At 46.1% G+C, this 20,570-nt stretch overlaps 1 protein-coding gene across 4 annotated transcripts in view; it reads left to right on the plus strand.

Moving 5' to 3' along the window:
* The window catches only part of GRHL2 (grainyhead like transcription factor 2), a 139,122-nt gene that overhangs the window by 18,983 nt on the left and 99,569 nt on the right, over positions 1 to 20,570 (plus strand). The window contains exon 1 of one of the 4 annotated variants that reach the window (XM_050940927.1): positions 15,484 to 15,626. The exons of the other annotated variants lie outside the window; for them this stretch is intronic. Within the exon in view, the coding sequence (XP_050796884.1) occupies positions 15,607 to 15,626 (20 nt within the window). The 5' untranslated portion in view covers positions 15,484 to 15,606. Of the gene's footprint in view, positions 1 to 15,483; positions 15,627 to 20,570 lie in introns of those variants that run through there. 4 annotated transcript variants of the gene reach the window in all.

Below are 20,570 nucleotides of genomic sequence, written 5' to 3' on the forward strand. Positions count from 1 at the left end.
GAGCAGAGTTTATGAAAAGAAAGTATGCATCCATGTACACTAGTTCACACATGAACAGCACTGACAAAGCACTTATTTTCACGGTCCCACCCAAACTGCTCTTAACTACCTTTTAAAGACTTTAGCTCAGATCTGCTTCCTTCCCCGGACCTGAAGAAGAACTCTATGTAGCCTGAAAGCTTGTACTTTCCACCTACAGAAGTTGATCCAATAAAATGTATTACCTCATCCATCTTGTCTCTCTCAGATCCTGGAATCAATGTGGCTACAACAACATTGCAACACTGAAAACAACTTAACTATGTTTTCAGTATACAGGGTGGTGATTTGTCCTCAGAATGACAGCAGTGCTGGGTTTGCATCCCCCTACAGAGTGTTAGTATGCCAAGTTAGTTTGTGGTAAAATAGAAACACACTAATTTCGTGCACCTTCAAGGCTATTGCTGATGTGTGGGAGCGAGAGAAAGAAGTGGCAAAGAAATTGAAATGTAAATCTTACTGCTTTACACCTCACAACCATATGCATTAGATAAACAAACAGCCATCTCCACCTACTTTGTTTTTCTAGTCAAACAAAGGCAGGCAAATTTTTAGAATGTCTGTATATCTTGGAGCCACATGAAACTAACTGCTTCAGTAAAATGTACTTTCAATTCACTTGGTGAAAAGAAAATGCTTCCATGGAGGTGGAAAAGAGAAAAGCAAACAAGGAACAAGTAGAATGAAGCAGAAAGAGAAAAAATACAGGCATTGTAAATAAACACGTTTATCTGGTGATGTTTGCTTTCCATGCTGGAATAAAGGAAGCAAAATCTCCAATACAACCCTCATTTGTTTACAAAGTGTCTCAAGGCATTATACAGTATAAAGAGTTTGCAGAGCTCAAACTGCCTGAAAGGCTTGAGAAAATATAGATACCTCATCTGTCTCTTAAACACTGGAACCAAGGAAACAGATGTAATGTCATTACACAGTATATTCCATAGCTTCGAAGCAGGTAACAAAGGCTCTGGTACCCACTATTTACAAACTTTGTTACAGAACAGTTAATAAGCTTGTGCCAGTTCATGCAGTATAGGAACATAGGGGTTCAGCTAGATAAGCATCTGGTCTCGCAAAAGGATAAATAAGGCACAAAGCTACTCCATGCTGCCTGTCCTGGTATCAGCCTGCTTTCAACACAACGGGCCTGATTCTTGGATCTGGACATTCTGTGATCATTGCAGGACATAGGAGCTGGAGGAAGGTGGCAAAGTGGCTGTTAGGCCTTGGCTACACTTGGAGGTGTGCAGCGCTGGGAGTTACAGCTGTCTTCGTACAGCTGTGTAGGGACAGCTTCCAGCGCTGCAGTGTGGCCACATTTGCAGCATTTGCAGCACTGTTGGGAGTGGTGCATTGTGGGCAGCTATCCCACAGAGCACCTCATCCCATTTTGGTGCCATGGGCTGTGGGAAGGGGACGGAAGGGTGCAGGTCATTCCGCTTCCTATCCCAACACCCCGTGGTGCATCGCTTCACATCCCAGCAGTCACTGTTTTTCCGTCCACGTTTGGTGCCATTGTGAGTCTCTGTGCAGCGCCATTTCTGTGGGAAATGGAGCCCGAGCTGCTGAGGACTTTGCTGATGAGTGTCGCCAGCACATCATGTTTGGCAGTTGAGCTATTCCTTCAGCTCCAAAGTGACAGTGAGGAGTCCGACGATATCGAGTCGCCTGACATGTATGACACTAAATTGCTTGTGGCAGTAACAGAAATGCTCAGCACCGTGGAACGCCGCTTTTGGGCTCGGGAAACAAGCACTGAGTGGTGGGATCCCATTGTCATGGAAGTCTGGGATGATGAGCAGTGGCCGCAGAACTTTCGGATGAGAAAAGCCACTTTCAAGGGACTGTGTGAGGAGCTCGTCCCCACCCTGCGGCGCAAGGACACGAGATTGAGAGCTGCCCTGCCAGTGGAGAAGCAGGTAGCTATTGCAATCCGGAAGCTGGCAACTCCAGACAGCTACCGATCGGTTGCGAACCAGTTTGGAGTGGGAAAGTCGACCGTTGGAATTGTGTTGATGCAAGTTTGCAGGGCCATTAATCGCATCCTGCTAAGAAGAACCGTGACTCTGGGGAACGTGCAGGACATTCTGGATGGCTTTGCACAAATGGGTTTCCCTAACTGTGGAGGGGCGATAGATGGGACGCATATTCCTATTCTGGCACCACCCCACCTAGCATCCGAGTACATTAATCGGAAGAGGTATTTCTCTATGGTTCTCCAGGCGCTTGTGGATTACCGTGGGCGTTTCATTGACATTTACACAGGCTGGCCTGGAAAGGTGCACAATGCACACATCTTTCAGAACAGTGGCCTGTTCAGAAAGCTGCAGGCCGGGACTTTTTTCCCAGACCGGAAGATCACAACAGGGGACGTTGAAATGCCCATTGTGATCCTTGGAGACCGTGCTTACCCATTAATGCCTTGGCTCATGAAACCGTATACAGGGAAGCTTGATGGGAGCAAGGACCGGTTCAACTACAGGCTGAGCCGGTGCCAAATGACTGTGGAGTGTGCTTTTGGCCGTTTAAAAGAGCGCTGGCGATCTCTTTATGGGAAGCTAGACTTGGGGGAAAGCAGCATCCCTGCGGTTATATCCGCATGCTGTACCCTCCATAATATTTGTGAAGGGAAGGTTGAAACATTCAGTCAGGAATGGACCTCTGAGGTTCAACGCATAGAGGCTAAATTTGCACAGCCAGAGAGCAGGGCTACTAGAGAGGCCCAGCACAGGGCTACAAGGATTAGGGATGCCTTGAGGGAGGAATTTGAGGCTGAAAGCCAACAGTAATGTTTCGTGCCTTGCACAGGAGTGATGTGCAGTGGTTACAATGATTTGCAGTGCCTGTTTTTTCCTTGGGGTACAGTATCTTTCACTTTCTGCAATAATAAAAACTGTTTTAAAAGCCAAGAAATCATTTATTGAAAAGAAAGTAAGTAAAAGGGCAGGGGGGTAGGGTGGTGAACTGTACAGTCAGAGGTTTGAATATGTCCTGCCTGAAGTGCTGTGCAATGATTACTGCACTTCAGGATAAAAATGCTGCATGGTGATGGGGGTTGAGTGCAGACACGTACAGGTGTTGGGGGCAGCTGGTGGTGGTGGTAAGAACCTGAATACTGGAGAAGGGGGTTTTGAGCTGATATTGGGTAACAAGGGAGAGAGCTTTGGGACGGGGGGGGGGGGGGTGGGCGGCATGGTAGTGCTCTGCCTGCATGGCTACGAGTGACTGGATACAGTCCGTTTGGCGTGCCAGGAGGCTTACCAGCTGCTTCATGCTTTTCTTCTTAGCCAATGCCTTTCTCCTACTTTCTCTTTCCCTCCAGTGCTGCATTTTTTCTCTCCAGTCCTGCAGCTTCTTAGGGTATGTCTACATCTACAATTTTGCAGCGCTGGTTGTTACAGCTGTATTAGTACAGCTGTATAGGGCCAGCGCTGCAGAGTGGCCACACTTACAGCAACCAGCGCTGCAAGTGGTGTTAGATGTGGCCACACTGCAGCGCTGTTGGGCGGCTTCAAGGGGGGTTCGGGGAACGCGAGAGCAAACCGCGGGAAAGCAGGTCTCCTTCCCCAGTTTGCTCCAGTGTTCCCCGAACCCCCGAGCAAGCAGGTCTCCTTCCCAGCGGTTTGCTCTCGCGTTCCCCGAACCCCGAGCAAGCAGATCTCCTTCCCCGCGGTTTGCTCTCGCGTTCCCCAAACCCCCGAGCAAGCAGATCTCCTTCCCCGCGGTTTGCTCTCGCGTTCCCCGAACCCCCCTGCAAACGGCGGGGAAGGAGACCTGCTTGCACGGGGGTTCGGGGAACGCAAGAGCAAACCGGGGAAGGAGACCTGCTTCCCCGCGGTTTGCTCTCGCGTTCCCCGAACCACCCCGCAAACTGCTGGGAAGGAGACCCACTTGGGGGGGGGATTCGGAGAACACCGGAGCAAACCGCGTGGAAGGAGACCTGCTTGATTACCAGAGAGGCTTCCTCAGGTATGCTGGGATACCTGCTTATTCCACGGAGGTCAAGAAAAGCGCTGGTAAGTGTCTACACTTGATTACCAGCGCTGGATCACCAGCGCTGGATCCTCTACACCCGAGACAAAACGGGAGTACGGCCAGCGCTGCAAACAGGGAGTTGCAGCGCTGGTGATGCCCTGCAGATGTGTACACCTCCTAAGTTGCAGCGCTGTAACCCCCTCACCAGCGCTGCAACTTTGTGATGTAGACAAGCCCTTACTCTCTCTGGCAGACTGATTCATAAGTGCTTTCACCACATCTTCTTTGCTTTTTCGTGGCTTTTTCCTCAGGTTTTGTAGCCTTTCAGCAGTCTCTGATATGGCCAGTCGAGTAGTAGTAGTCGTCAAGGACATTGTTATTAGAAAGACAAAAATTGAAACATTTAACAGAGAGGCAGCATTGTGTATAATCACAGTGAAGGAGTTTACAGTCTCATTTTAGCATACTTTCCACATACCAAACAGAGCACAGAGAGCCCACAGCAGCGAAGACATGGTGAGTAAGGGGGAATGAGTGCAGGAGTTAGTTAATCCTGGAAGCTATCTCGCTGCTGCGGGTCACCTGGGAAGGGGGACTGATTGGTTCAGGGCTGCACTGGGGTTTCTGTGCATTGGGGAAAGCAAAAAGCTGCAGGGGGACCTACACTGAACACTATCCCTACATTTTCCACAGGAGTTAATCCTGGAAGATATCTCACTGCTGCGGGTCACCTGGGAAGAGCGGGAGGGTCTTCTACAGCAATGCGGATTCCACTCTGGCCCCTATGCAGCTTGCCTGTGTGCAGCAATGGTCCCCCCACCCCTCGAGGCACAGTGGCGCGGACGCGTTAGCCTGACTGGGACAAGGACCACAGTGGCTCTCCCTATAAACTTGTGCAAGCGCATTGCCCACGCTCTGGCAGAAACTTTTGAAGAGATTACCGAGGCCGATTACCGCAATGTGATAGACCACATCAGTGGGCTATTCCACATCTAGGCATGCATGCATGCAGCCATAATCCCCCCCCTCAAACATTTCCATCACAAAAAAAAAACCTGCTAACTGGGAACCCGCTCCTCTGCTTCTTCTTGACTAACAAGTTCCAGCTGCTGCGACTGGCTAGCCTCCTCCTGGCTTGAGAAGAGCTCCTGGCTGTATGCCTCCTGGGACTCCGGGGTGTCTCCCCTCACCCCAGTACCCTCACTCTCGGTTTCCTCCCCCCCCTCCACCTCCCTCTCCTCTCCCCGCTCTGAACTGTCCATCGTGGTCATTGGATTGGCAGTGGGGTCACCCCCAAGTATCGCGTCCAGCTCCTTATAAAAACGGCAGGTCGTGGAGGCAGCACCTGAGCAACGGTTTCCGTCGTGGGCTTTGCAATAGGCACCCCGCAGCTCCTTCACTTTAACCCTGCAATGCACTGTGTCCCGGTCATGACCCCTTTCCAGCATAGCCCTTGAGATCTGCCCATAGATATCATAATTCCTACGGCTGGACAGCAGCTGTGACTGCACAGCTTCCTCCCCGCAAACACTGATGAGGTCCATCAACTCACCATTGCTCCATGCTGGGGCTCCTTTGGTGTGTGGAGGCATGGTCACTGATTGATTGCACTCCACACCTGGCTGAGCAAATAGGAAGCGGATTTTTAAAATTCCTGAGGCCAGGGCAGTAGAGTGTGAACTGATGAGCAGAGTGGCTGAACAGGTATTCTGGGATACCTCCTAACAACCTGGAGGCCGATTACAGCGCTTTTGGTGGCCACACTTGCGGAGCAGCGCTGCATCACCAGTGCTGCAATCATCATATCTGAGGCAGAGCAGGAGTATGGCCAGCGCTGCAGCCAGGGAGATGCAGCGCTGTATGTGCCTTGCAAGTGTGGACGGTGAGTAAGTTGCAGCGCTGGTGGTGGGTTTACAGCGCTGCAACTCTCCAGTGTAGCCAAGCCCTTAGGGAACCATTTGGGAATCTAATAGTTTCTTCACTGCAAACCAAGGGAAAACTAAAATTACTTCCAATATAAGAAATAAAATCTCCTTGTGTGTGCTCTGTGTGCGTATCATATAAACACACACTATCACCTAGATTCTGAGTCAGCTGGGACAGGCATCCGAGTCTGTCACTGCAGGGGATCCTGAGCTGGGGGCTTTCTGAATCGGTGGTACTGAGTGCTCTTAAAGCTAATGAGCATTAAAAAACAAAACAACAGACAATAACCTGGAACTGATAAGCAGCCCTGAGGAAGACTGAAGGTTATCTCAGCAGGCACTGATGGTCCAGTGCACTCAGTCTGGCTTGTTAAGCAGATTTATTTCACTTTTAACCCAGGAAAAATTGTTTATATGCTCTCTTCCTAGAAACTCCCTGTCTGAATAAACAGAAATAGAAAATGGCAACTGATGATATTATGCACATGTCAAACTGATATAAAAACAAAACTTACATAGAAACTCAGATGTGGGCTATTGACCTTGCTATAGGACTAGGAGACAAGGCCTCTGGAGTTCTCCTCTGGCTCTAACTCCCTTTAGCATTCAACAAGTCATTTAATTCTTCTGCCTCAGTCTCCCTGAAGTAAAATAACAGTTACCTACTTCACACAGCTGTTGTGAGGACTTACCGAGTAACATTATAAAGTCCTCTGAAGATTATAAATGCAGTCGGTCTTAACATTCCTTGAAAGTTGCTATTCTATTTATAAAAATGCCATTTCCTAATTTTTTTTCTGTATTAACACTGAAGTGCTCCCTGCCATCTACTTGATTAAAATATTATTGTTAATTGTCAAGCATCGTTTTCTATACTTTTCATAGTATTGATTTACATTGATAGTTGGGGCTAATTCCAGTGCAATTAAAACTTTATTTGCTGATTTCAACTGTACTGAATGAAAAGCTTTTTTCCTGAGACTCTTTGGACTGAGTTTACTATGGTTTCTGAAGTGTGGAGAAGGTAAACAGGCTTTGTTTAGAATCCATTCTTCCTGTTAATCTACTGAATGGAAAGACTGCAGAGTGCTGGGAAGTATTCGGAATAAAACAATTTGAGCAGGTATATCTATTACTTTTAGGACAATAAAGTAGAGCAAAAAGAGATCCTGAGAAAACATACTGAACAGTTTTTGAATAATTTATCATTTCAAATGGTTATTCTATATCTGTATTTTCTAAAACTCACAGAAGCTTTACAATTCTTGCAAAATGGTTGAAAATTCAGTCAGAGGCCCAATCCTGTACTGAGCGGTGTCAAAGCCCTGTGAAAGTCCAGGGATCCACCTGCACAGAGCTCACTGCAGAATTGAGACATTAGAGTGCACTGTGACCTGGATTATGTTGAGTATAGAACCAGGAAAAAACACTGCTTTCATTTATACAACTGAAGGAATTATTTGGCATTATTTGGAAATTTTGGAAAAGGAGACTGAAATTAAACTAATAATGGCAAATTTAAAAAAAAAACTATGATATTTTCCTGTCATTAACAAAAAATGGAGGTCCAAATTTTAGTGTCGCCTCCTTCTGAGGGTCAACAAAGGCCTGTCACACACTAAACAAATAATAGCATTTTATGTGTCTCCCCAAGACAGCAAAAACTAAGATCTCAGATGAAGTTACTCCATGAACTTGAAGATTCTCCCGATGATGATTTAGAAAGATTCCCACAGAATTGTATGGAAGCTGGATCAAGCCCTAAAACTGATGTCTTGATAGCATTTTCTCATTCACTTCCCACTCTTGCCCATTTATTCTTCAGATTGCACTACCAACTGCCATATTTACTATAAATTCCTGGAAATTAGAGACTAAATTCTTGGGAATTGACTTCCAACATTTAAAAAAAACCCCAAAAACCAAGAAGTAAATGATGTGTTGGGGAGGAAAGGGGGAAAAGAAAGTGCTACGTGTCTTGTTAAAAGAAAATCACCTGAGCTTACTGGAACTCTGAGGGCAAACTGTGGGCCAGATCTCCAGCTAGTATAAACTGGCAGAGCTCCACTGAAGTCAGTTGGGGATCAGGTCCTACATATATTTAGAATAAAATAAAGAAATTGAAAGAAACAATCAAATAAGGTTTCAGCAGGGAGAAGTTTGCTACAGAAGATGACTACAAAGGAGAGCCTATGGAAGGACTTAACAATAAGTGCTACATGTCACAAAATTAGTAGGCAGGCAACTTATTGTGAGTGCCCACAGTCTGATCAACAACTGACAATGACTAAGCAGTACACAAGTGAAAATAGAAGGTAATCCTTTCAAACTAAGAGAAGGGTTGTCAAACATTTGCCGTCTCACTGAACTTCTTTATAGCATTGTTTTTATATAAATATAAACTTCTAACACCCTTTATCTCACAGACTTCTTTTAGTAGTTTTCAGAAAACCAATTTTAGGTACTTACCTCAATTAAACCCTACTCACTCACTCATGCCCGTCACCCCAATCGGGGCATGGACCGCCAACAACAGATCTCCAGAGTCCTCTATCCTGGGCCGTTCGTTCTAACTGGTTCCAGGTATAGCTCATTTTTTTGCTATCAGCCTGACGATCACGTCGCCAGGTGTTTCTTGGACGCCCTCTTTTCCGCTTGCCTTGGGGGTTCTACCGCAGTGCCTGTCTGGTGATATTAGTTGGCTGCTTGAGTAGTGTATGTCCTATTCAACCCCACCTTCTCCTTCTGATTTCTTCCTCTGCTGGGAGTTGACAGGTCCTCTCCAAGAGGTGGATGTTACTGATGGTGTCTGGCCAGTGGATCTGGAGAATCCTTCTGAGGCAGCTATTTATGAAGGTCTGGATCTTCCTGATGGTTGTTTTGGTCGTCCTCCAGGTTTCAGCTCCATACAGTAGGACTGATTTCACATTGGAGTTGAACAGTCGAATTTTTATTGCCAAAGACAGCTCTCTAGAGCTCCAGATGTTCTTGAGCTGTAAGAAGGCTGCTCTTGCCTTACCAATCCTTACTTTGATGTCTGCATCTGTGCCACCCTGCGGGTCGATGAAGGACTGCACGTCTTCCAGGGGGCTTCCATTCAGTGTGACTGGGTCATTGCTAGTGGAGTTAAACCTGAGGATCTTGGTCTTGTCCTTGTGAATGTTGAGGCCAACCTGTGATGACGTGACTGCCACTATGTTGATCTTCTCTTGCATCTGCTGTTTACTGTGCGAAAGGAGTGCAAGGTCGTCAGCAAAGTCCAGGTCATCAAGCTGGGTCCACAACGTCCACTGGATTCTGTTCCTACGCTTGTAGGTGGATGTCTTCATAATCCAATTGACGATGAGAAGGAAGAGAAGTGGTGACAACAAGCATCCTTGCCTGACTCCAGTTTGCACCTGGAAGCTGTTAGTAAGCTGCCCTCCGTGGATCACTCTACAGTGTATACCGTCATATGAGTTCTTGATCAGGTTGATCATCTTTGCTGGGATGCCGTAGTGCCGAAGGAGCTTCCAAAGGGTCTCTCAATCCACGCTATCGAATGCTTTCTCATAGTCAACAAAATTGATGTACAATGAGGAGTTCCACTCTATAGACTGCTTGACTATGATGCGAAGCATTGCTATCTGGTCCGTGCATGATCTGTTCTGCCGGAAACCTGCCTGTTCATCTCATAGCTGTGGATCGACGGCATTCTTCATTCTCTCTAAGAGGACTCGGTTGAAGACCTTCCCTGGCATCGACAGGAGTGTGATTCCTCTATAATTGGCACAGTTGCTAAGGTCTCCTTTCTTGGGGATTTTGATGAGATATCCCTCTTTCCAGTCTACCGGAATCACTTCTTCTTCCCATATCTTCTCAAAGAGGGGGTACAGCATTTCCACTGAAGCATCCAGGTCTGCTTTCAGGGCCTCTGCTGGGATGTCATCAGGTCCAGCCGCTTTCCTATTATTCATCATGGTGATGGCTTTTCTGATCTCATCTCTGGTTGGTTTATCGCAATTAATTGGGAGGTCCTCGTTAGCTGAGTTGATATCTGGTGGATTTGGTGGTGCTGGTCTGTCCAGGAGTTCCTCAAAGTGCTCCACCCATCTGTTCATCTGTTGTTCTATTCCTGTTATAGACTTTCCCTGCTTGTCTTTAATGGGACGTTCTGGCTTGCTGAACTTTCCAGACAGTCGCTTGGTAGTATCATACAGCTGTTTCATATTACCGCTGTATGCTGCCTGCTCCACTTCTGCTGCCAGTTCATCCACATACTCTCTCTTGTCCTTCCTGATATTCCTCTTCATTGCTCTGTGGGATTCGGCATACTCTTTTTGAGCTTTGGCCTTTGCTGCTCTAGTCCTGCTGTTGTTGACTGCTGCCTTCTTCTTCTTTCTGTCTTTATCTTGATCAAGGTCTCTGCTGTGATCCACTCTTTCTGCTGGTGTTTCTTAATTCCAAGCACTTCCTGGCATACTGACCTAAGTGTCTCTCTCACTTTCTGCCATCTGTTTAGTACACTGTCTTCCTCTTCCTCAGACCGATCCTGTAATACTGAAAACATATTCTTCAGCCTCAGTCCAAAATCTTCCTTGGTCTTATGGTCCTTCAGAAGGCTGATGTACTTCACTCTTCTGTCTGATGCATCTATCCAGTTCTTTTTCAGCTTCAGCTTCAATCTGGCCACCACTAAGTGATGGTCGGACGCCGCGTCTGCTCCTCTTCTAACTCTAACGTCCTGCAAGGATCTTCTAAACTTCTTGCTAACGCAGACATGATCGATCTGATTTTCTGTCATGCCTGCTGGTGATACCCAGGTACTCTTGTGGATCCGCTTGTGAGGAAAGATGCTACCTCCTATGACCAGGTTGTTAAGTAGACACAAATCCACAAATCTCTCTCCATTCTCACTCATCTCTTCCAGAGCGTGGGTCCCCATGACTTGTTTGTAACCTGTGTTGTCAGGTCCAATTTTGGCATTAAAGTTTCCCATAAGGATGACGATGTCTTTGTCTGGGAGAATCTCTAATATTTTCTGGAGTCTTTTGTAAAAATAATCTTTGTCCTCCTCTTTGCTGTCATTAGTTGGAGCGTAGCACTGAACAACATTCATCTTAATCCTCTTCATTTTAGTTCTGAAGGATGCTGTGATCATCCTGGGACCATGTGCCTCCCAACCAATCAGTGCTCTCTGTGCCTGCTTGGACAACATGAAGCCTACTCCCTGTATGTGGGGTGTGTCCCTCTCTTCATGACCTGAATACAGCAACAACTCTCCTGTCAACAGTCATCTCTGCCCCGCTTGCGTTCATCTTGTCTCGCTAATGCCTAATAGGGTCAGGTTGTTGCTCCTCATCTCTGCTGCAGCCTGCGCCGTCTTTCCTGACTCGTACATGGTTCCATGTGCCTATGGTAATCCTCCTGGTTGCACGAAGGGTAATAGGCTTAGTGGCTTCCTCATGGCTTTTACCACCCAGCATCATGCATCTTCGAATTGAAGACCCTTCTTTTTCCAGGGTAAACGTCTCTGTTGTCTCTATTGTTGGCGTTTCTGTAGCAGGTTGATTTTTTTTTTATGGGGTGGAGTTGCTAGCCCCATGCCAAATCCTCCTCCTTTATCCTGACTTGGGACAGGCAGATGGCCCCAAAGGCCCTCTCTGGTGGAGTTAATTAAACCCTAGTTAAACCTTATTTGCATTTCCTATTTTCTCTGCCCAATAATGGCAAGTCCAAACAATGCTAATTAGCTGTAACAGAGAAAATAATGCAAACATGAGGTAAGTTCTTAGTTGGATTCTACGCTGCTTCTTTATAGGAGTAATGCCATAGTAAAACTAGTGGCTGCTATGCAAACGAGCAAGCCAAAGCAAAGTATGAAAAACAGTGGTTGATTGGAACAGTAAATAAAACTGTTGTTTTAATTGTTCTTGTAAGCTCCAAAGACAAGCCATAGATTTAAAAACACATTGTGTTTTAGCTCACTCACTGTTTATACTACAAGAGAGGAAGATTGCTCTGGTCAGAAGATACTGTTAGCTGATTTTGCAACTGACTCAGTGACACACAAAAAAATACGAAGATTTTGTAGATCACGACGAATGAGCAGCAGGTTGGACCAGACAGGACTTGTTTGACTTGCTTAACTAGAGCTTGACTCCAACACATTAACATGTATTTCAGTCTGCTAGATGTCGCAGAAAAACTCCACCCAAACAAAGAAATCCCCACCAAATATAGTCAGATAATTTCCGGCATCTATTTTCCTTCTCCCACACCTCCATGCTGGGGAATAAGGACATCACTAGACATCTCCAGTATCCACAAAACAGAAAGGAACACTGCCCTATAATTTTCTACTCTTGTCCATAGTTTTGACCTTGGACCACTTTCTTTGAGGCTGAAAGCTTATTCAGTCTCCAGGTTAGCTCATTCTAAGGCAGGGGTGGTCAACCTGTGGCTCCAGAGCCACATGCGGCTCTTCATAAGTTACCATAATATGCAACTCCTTGCATAGGCACTGACTCCGGGGCTGGAGCTATAGATGCTAACTTTCCAGTGTGCCAGGGAATGCTCAGAGCTCAACCCCTTGCTCTGTCCCAGGCCCTGCACCCACTCCACCCCTTTCCCCGAGCCTGTCATTCCCTCACTCTGCCCCCCCTCCCCACCAGAACCTGCTGTGCACCGCGTAACAGGTGATCGTGGCGGGCAGCAGGCACTGATTGGTGAGGCTGCTGGTGGGCAGAAGGCACTGCAGGTTGGGAGTGGGGAGAGGTGATGTGAGGCTGCTGACATATTAGTGTGGCTCTTTGGCCATGTACATTGGTAAATTCTGGCTCCTTCTCAGACTCAGGTTGGCCGCCGCTATTCTAAGGGAATCTCCTGAGATCAGGCTGCCAAAAACAGTTTTGTGTTGTGATCTGTGTACTAGGACAACAAACTTCAGTTCAGATTACAAACTGGGTTTGATCCAGAATTGTGGATGTGATGACAATGTTTTTCTTATAAAGTCACCCAACCTTCCATGTCAACACTCCTGCCTCATTACAGGTGGGATTTTCAAAAATACTCATCTGATTTTACTAGTACTTACTCTGATTTTATAGACTTCATTAGGAAAATGAAAAATCACATCTTAAATGTTATTGTACTTTTAAAAATAAAGGAAAAGAAAGGATAAGACCCAATATGGGAACCATCTATTTGCCTTACTCGTACAAATAGTCCTTTTTGGCCCAATAGTTTCTTTCAGGATAATTAAAACATAAGGATTTGGGATGAAATCCTTACCCTATTGAACTCAATGGGAGTGTTCACACTGACTTCAGTAGAGCCAGCATTTCACCATTTATTTTTCCAAAAAAAGCTACTGACGTATTGTACCCTTAGGCCCTCAAGTGATTTTAAGGTGGCACCATAATGCCTTTTTAGAAATGAGCAATAATTTGTAGTGAGTAATTTATTGAATGAATTGGCTTTTTTCTGTTCAAATTTTGACTTTCTAATATTTGTTACACACAACTACTGGTATAATCATTTTTATGAATAATTCTTGGTCTATAGATTGTTTGAGCAGTTTATTGCCAGCATTTGTTATTCAAAATTCAAGCTGTTACGTAGTTTTGACTGGACATGTAGGTTGCAAGGTATTGTTTTTGTCCTCCAATAATAATGCCCTGTCTATATTCAAAGCTCTATTGCTGTAGCTAAAATAATTTTAAAATCAATTTAGCTAAACCAATGCAAACTTTTAGCAGACATTCTTAAATCGATTTAAATCTGGTTTATATTGATTTGAGCTTAATTGGCTAGTAACTTTGAATATAGACTCAGGTTTGTGCAAATATTTATGCGCCTGATTCTCATCTCATGCTGATTTTTACATGATTGAAATCCCATTTAATTGGAGAGAACTAAGCCTTATTTAAACTGGGGTGAGAGGAGAATCAAGCCCCACAAGTTCAACATTTTCTGTATTTGAACATTATAATATTTACTAAAAAATTTACTGTTTCAGTGAATGTTCCTACCAGTGAATGCCTTTATGAACTAAAAAGGCATGTGAGCAGAGCTGAAATTGAAATACCAAGCTTTTAGGTGCCTTATGAATAGCTGTTCATCGAGGGAACTACCTTTTACTTGATTAATTAATTAATCCTGCTGTGAAATAGGACAGCTAAGTAAATATTATCCTATGTGAAAAAGTATATCATATAATGGCTTTATACACTATTTAAGATATAAAATATTATTTATAAAACCAGCAAGTTTTTGTGTCTAAGCTTTTCTAGCTTTTACTTTTCCTAGGACTTCTGTGCTTGCAGACTATATCTTGCCAGATGTGCCACACCATTTGCTACCATTAGCTTAAATTCTGATGGTTGGTGTCATTTTCTGGCACTACGTATCTGTCTTCACTATGCAATGTTTTCTTCACTGACAAATCCACCAGTTTAAAATTCAGTTCATTACAGCCTCATGAAGTATCTATTTTAAGCTTGAAGAATTGAGTGTCTGTCTAATTCCTACTTCTGTGGCATTACAGGGCAAATGTTGATGCTTCTCTGGAGAACTTCAAATGACAGCAACAAAATGAAACACAGAAATGGCCAATAGATGTTGGTGTGATACTGACAGGGCTCAGAAATTGCAATAATGGTTGGGAAAGGGGGTGCAGATTACAGTTGACAGGTTTGGTTGGGAAAAATCCTAAGGCATATACATTAATTTTTCCTGCCATGTACTTAATGCCAAAACCAAAGCTGGAGGATGCTGTTTAACTGAGCAGAAATCTCACAAGTGCCCTTTTATAGTCCTGATCAGGATTGTAAATCTTGTATGGGTAAAACTGGTACAATGCACTTATGTAATAGATGCATTTGTCTCTAAGGAGCTGTAGACTAGTTACATATTTCTGCCAACCATCCCTCTTTACGAGACAATAAATGTTCTTGTTTGTTGTTCTCAGCCATACCCCATTGGCCACCCAGGACTCTTTATATCCCTGAATTCAATAGCGTTGGCCTTTTCCCCTAGTCGGATGGCATTTCAGCCGTCTACGGGTGGGGGTGGGGCCGGGGCCGATTGGAAAAAGTTAATGTGCGTGGAGGGCAGAGAGCTCTGATGGGGCCTCGCTCGGGCCTGCGGGCTCCTGGACCATCAGGTCTCCTCCCAGCTCAGCTCAGCTGCCTGCAGCCAGCCCTGGGCAGACCTTTTCTCAGCTCTCCCCAGCTAGCTCCGTGCTGCCTGGAGTTAAGCAGGGGCCTTACCTGAGCGCGCCTCTTCCAATGGCAGCTCACCTGAGAGCCACCTCCACCCAATCAGCTCGCAGCTCGTCCCTCTGCCTTGTATCCTTGAGTGAAAGAATCCAGCTCCTCTCGAGAAAGTTACCTGTGGGCGCCTAGGTCTGCTGCTTTCCGCTCTGTGCCTCCCACTGCCCCAGCACCGCGGGAGAGAACCCAGCACCCAGCCTCTGCCCACATGTGAGGGGGGAGGGGGCTCTACCTGTCCTACTTCTGGGGCTGGCGGAGGGGGGGAGAGGGAGGAAAGCAGAATTACCAGTAGCTCTGGTTCTGCCGTCCCGGGCGCTCACACACACCTTCACCTGCACAGACTTGAAAGTCCAGTTTCACCAGAGAGACTGAGGCAGCAGGAAAAGGGGAGAGAGTTCATTGGATCAAACATGTCACAAGAGACGGACAAGTAAGTGATCACAGACATCCTGCTGCTCCTGCCGCTTTGGGCTGATCAGACCAACTGGTTTGTTGTGTTTTGGTGGTGGTGGCTCTGGACCTGCTGGGATTACGATTCTGCCTCGATAAAAGGCACTAGACTGAGGAGGTTGAATAAATCCCAGGGCTGCTGAGCACAAAGCTGCAGTTTAGCGTTTCTCCTCTCGCTTTTTTTTATTCGTGTTCCCTTTTCGCTGAGTTTTCTTCCGTGTGGGGGACTCTTTCTTTTCGCTCTAGAGCAGACCAGCTCCTTCCACTGGCCTCAGGCCCAGGCCGAAAAGTGGCTCTTGGCTTTTGTGTGAATGCAACAAAGAGCTTTTATATTGGATCACAAACGGCCATCTTCTTCCCCCTTCTCCTTGCACTGGTGCGTGTGGCCGAGAGCAGGAGGGGGGAGCTCTGAAATCTCTCCTGGGGAGTGGCTGGGGAGAGACCCCACTCCAGCTCCTGGCTCGGGACGTTGTGAGGCAGGGGGTGTTTGAAAAGTGGCTTTTGTGGGATTTTGTTTCTTCCCAACGGGAATCAGGGAGTCCAGGCACAGTCTTGTCTGACCGTTGTTCTCTGGGCTGCTTGTCACTTTTAATTACTACCTACATAGATCTGTTTTTCAGTCTCTAGAAGCTGACATTGTTTTTAACCAGGACGCCTTTGCAGCGCCTAGGCCTCCCGCATCCGCCTGCGTGCGACCCCAGGGGTTACAAAGTAACTTTTACAGCCAATTGCCCCAAGAAGCGCCACAATTATTATTATTTTTAACCTGTGCGGAATTAAAACAAACCTGTCCACGTGTATTTAACGCAAGGACATTTAGACCCCCCGGTGACAGGCACTTCAGCATGCCCCGGTTCTTGTGAAACGTGAGAACAAATCCCGAAGGACGAACTTTGAAAAAGTTTCATCGAACTAACTTGTTACGCGTGAGTTTCGAAGGCCACGAGACGGCAGCGTGTGTGCTGGGGGGCTGGTGTGTGCGCGGATGTTGAGTACCTGCCTGGGCTGCAGCCTCCGCTCGCCCGGGCCCTGCCTCTCCCCCAGTGTGCGGGGCAGAGGGGTGGATCTCTCGGGGAGTTGCTTTTCCCCTGGGGATTATATGACTCCTTTCAGCGGCGTGAAAGTCCGCCGGCTCCTTGCAGCTTTGTCTGGTGACTTCGGATCAGGCAGCAGCCGGCGGCCCCGCAGAGCCCGCCGACGCAGGGAAAGGAGCCAGGCGACTGCAGGAGGCTGGGGCTGGGGAGCAGGAGCCGATTCTGCGCTGGCCAGAATGTACCTTCTCCTTCCGGGCATGTGCGTCGCGCTGGGAAAGTCACCTCTCGCTGAAGTGGCGGCCCTTCCCCTGCCCAGCCAGCGCGGCTGGCTCAGGCTCGGGGGCGGGTTTGGATCCGAATGGAGGGACGTTTGGGGCTGGGGAGGGACATCGGGGCCGGGGACCCAAAGGAGAGAGGGCTCAGGAATGGAGGGACCTAAGCCATGAGGACGAGAGCAGCTGGAAAGGGGCACCAGGGGAAGGATGGGTGGGCAGGGCAGGGGTGAGGGAAAGCTGGGGTAGGACTAGTGATGGGGGGTGGGGTGGCACCCACTTTGTGCGAATGACGGGAGAGAATGAGCCAGGAGGAGGGTGTGGCTGGAGCGATGCCAGGCCAATGGGAGGTGTGTCTGTGGGGGTGTGAGATATCGGGCCCCCGGGGAGCGGGGGTGGAACTTACAATATGAGGACACCTCGGGCAAGGCTTGTCAGTGTGGACAGAGGGAGGGACAGATTTGAGAGACGTTGAATTGGAAAAACCCACAGGACTCGGCGACAGGCTGCCTGACTGTGGGGTGGAAGAGGAGACTAGCAACGCTGGTGGCTTAGACAGAGTGGAGGAAGAAGGGACGGTTTAGAGGGGAGAGGTGACAAATTTAGTCTTGGCCACTTCGATCATCGCCTGGCAGGAGGATCCTGGAACGGTAAATGGCGAGGAGCCATTTGAAAAGGGGAGGGATTGTAGTGGAGATGGAGATTTGGGAGTCACCAGAGCACAGATGGGAACTGAAGCCAAGGGTGCAGATGAGGTCAGTAGTGTAAGCTAAGGGATAAGTATAGAAAGAGGCAAGGACAGAGCCCTGAGCGATGCTGGTGCTGAGGGAGGAGCAGCTGAAAGAGAAACGATAGAGTTGGGTGGGGAACCAGATGACTACAATGTTCTGAAAGCTCAGGAACAAGAGGGAGTGAATGACTCTATTAAAAAACAATGGGTATGTTAAGGAAGATGAGAAGGGAGAAGAGGCTGTTAGGCTTGACAAAGAGAATGATCTTCGTGATAGTGATTTCACTGGAGTAGAGGGGCAGAGCCAAGTTTCAGTGGATCCAGAAGAAAATTGGAGTGGGAAAGTCAGGTGAGGTGAGGGACAAGTCTACCTGCTCCAGAAGCTCCGAGACAAAGAAAAGGAAGATAGTGGAGTAGGTGCAGAAGTGTGCACTTGTCATTACTGTTGCCTGAGAAGTTGCAGGGGTCATGTACCTCTCAGACATCAACATCTGTCCTCTGCAAGTGTGCCTGTGAAAGATCCTTGGGGAAGGGAAGGGAGGATTTGAAGAGGAAATAAAATGTGGAAAAACGTCACTGGTCTTTGTAGACATAGGTGTGTGAAGCAAGAAGGAAAAGTAAAGTTGTTTATCAAGGATAATGGCAGGGTTGAATAAAGAATTTGTGTGTATGTGTGTGTGAAGGAAGTCTGTTAATTTTGTTTTAATATGTTCAGTATATAATTGTATCTAATTAAAACCTAACCTGTAGCATTATCTCCATGTGGCATCTCCCTTTACTTTATACATCTAAATCTTTATATCTGTCTATCTATCTGTATCTCTCTATATATCTCCCAAGGGCAAAACAAGATACAGATGTTCATTATTATGATGTCAATTAATTCCTGTCAGTTTAATTGGACATTTTTTGGTTATGTAATATTAATGTGTTGGGATAAGATACCTATGAAAAGATGCACTATTCCTTCATCTGTGTAGCGGGGATGAGGAAGTTAAATCCTAGTGAGGAAAATAGAAAGATGCATAAACTCTGGCAAATAAAGTGTAAAAATATAATTTGGAAGGCCAAAAAAGAATTTGAAGAACAGCTAGCCAAAGACTCAAAAAGTAATAGTAATTTTTTTTTAAGTACATCAGAAGCAGGAAGTCTACTAAACAACCAATGGGGCCCCTGGATGATGGAGATGCTAAAGGAGCACTGAAGGATGATAAGGCCATTGTAGAGAAACTAAATGAATTATTTGCATCAGTCTTCGTGGTTGAGGATGTGAGGGAGATTCCCAAACCTGAGCCATTCTTTTTAGGTGACAAATCTGAGGCCAGGTCTACACTGGGGGGGGGGGTGGGGGGGAGAGGGATCGATCTAAGTTATGCAATGTACTTAGATCTATTTACCGCGGTGTCTTCACTGCGGTAGGTGGACTGCTGATGCTCCCCTGTTGACTCCGCCTACACTTCTCGCTCCGGTGGAGTACCAGAGTTGATGGGAGAGGGCTCAGCAGTTGATTTATTGCATCTTCACTAGACACATAAATCGACCCCTGCTGGATCGATCGCTCCAGAGGTAAGTGTAGACATGCCCTGAAGAACTGTCCCAGATTGAGATATCATTAGAGGAGGTTTTGGAACAAATTGATAAACTAAACAGTAATAAGTCACCAGGACCAGATGGTATTCACCCAAGAGTTCTGAAGGAACTCAAATGTAAAATTGCAGGACTACTAACTGTAGTCTGTAACCTATCATTTAACTCAGCTTCTGTACCAAATGACTGGAGGATAGCTAATGTGACTCCAGTTTCTGAAAAGGGCTTCAAACTGGTTGAAACTATAGTCAAGAACAAAATTCTCCAACACATAGATGAACATAATTTGTTAGGGAATAGGCAATATGGTTTTTGTAAAGGGAAATCGTGTCTCACCAATCTAGTAGAATTCTTTGAGGGGGTCAACAAGCACATGGACAAGGGAGAACTAGTGGATATAGTGTATATAGATTTTCAAAAAGCCTTTGACAAGGACCCTCACCAAAGGCTATTAATCAAAGTAAGCAGTCATGGGATAATAGGGAAGATCCTCTCATGGTGACTGGTTAAAAGATAGGAAACAAAGGGTAGCAATAAATGGTTAGTTTTCAGAATGGCAAGAGGTAAATAGTGGTGTCTCACATGGGTCTGTACTGGGCCCAGTCCTATTCAACATATTCATAAATGATCTGGAAAAGGGGGGTAAACAGTGAGGTAGCAAAATTTGCAGATGATACAAAACTCCTCAAGACAGTTAAGTCCCAGGCAGATTGTGAAGAGCTACAAAAGGATTTCTCAAAACTGAGTGACTAGGCAACAAAATGGCAGATGAAATTCAGTGTTGATAAATGCAAAGTAATGTACATTGGAAAATATAATCCCAACTATACGTATAAAATGATGGGGTCCAAATTAGCTGTTACCACTCAAGAAAGAGATCTTAGAGTCATTATGGATAGTTCTCTGAAAACATCCACTCAATGTGCAGCTGCAGTCAAAAAAGCAAACAGAATGTTGGCTATTATTAAGAAAGAGATAGATAAGATAGAAAATATCATATTGCTTCTATATAAATCGATGGTACGTATGCCCACATTCTGAATACTGCGTGCAGATGTGGTTGCCCCATCTCAAAAAAGATATATTGGAATTGGAAAAGGTTTAGAAAAGGGCAATACAAATTATTAGGGGTATGGAGCATCTGCCATATGAGGAGAGATTAATAAGAATGGGACTTTTCAACTTGGAAAAAAGACGACTAAGGGGAGATATGATAGAGGTCTATAAAATCTTAACTGGTGTGGCGAAAGTAAATAAGGAAGTGTTAGTTACTCCTGCTCATAACACAAGAACTAGGGGTC

The sequence above is a fragment of the Gopherus flavomarginatus genome, chromosome 2 (assembly GCF_025201925.1).
Source record: "Gopherus flavomarginatus isolate rGopFla2 chromosome 2, rGopFla2.mat.asm, whole genome shotgun sequence".
In the NCBI taxonomy this organism is placed as follows: Eukaryota; Metazoa; Chordata; order Testudines; family Testudinidae; genus Gopherus; species Gopherus flavomarginatus.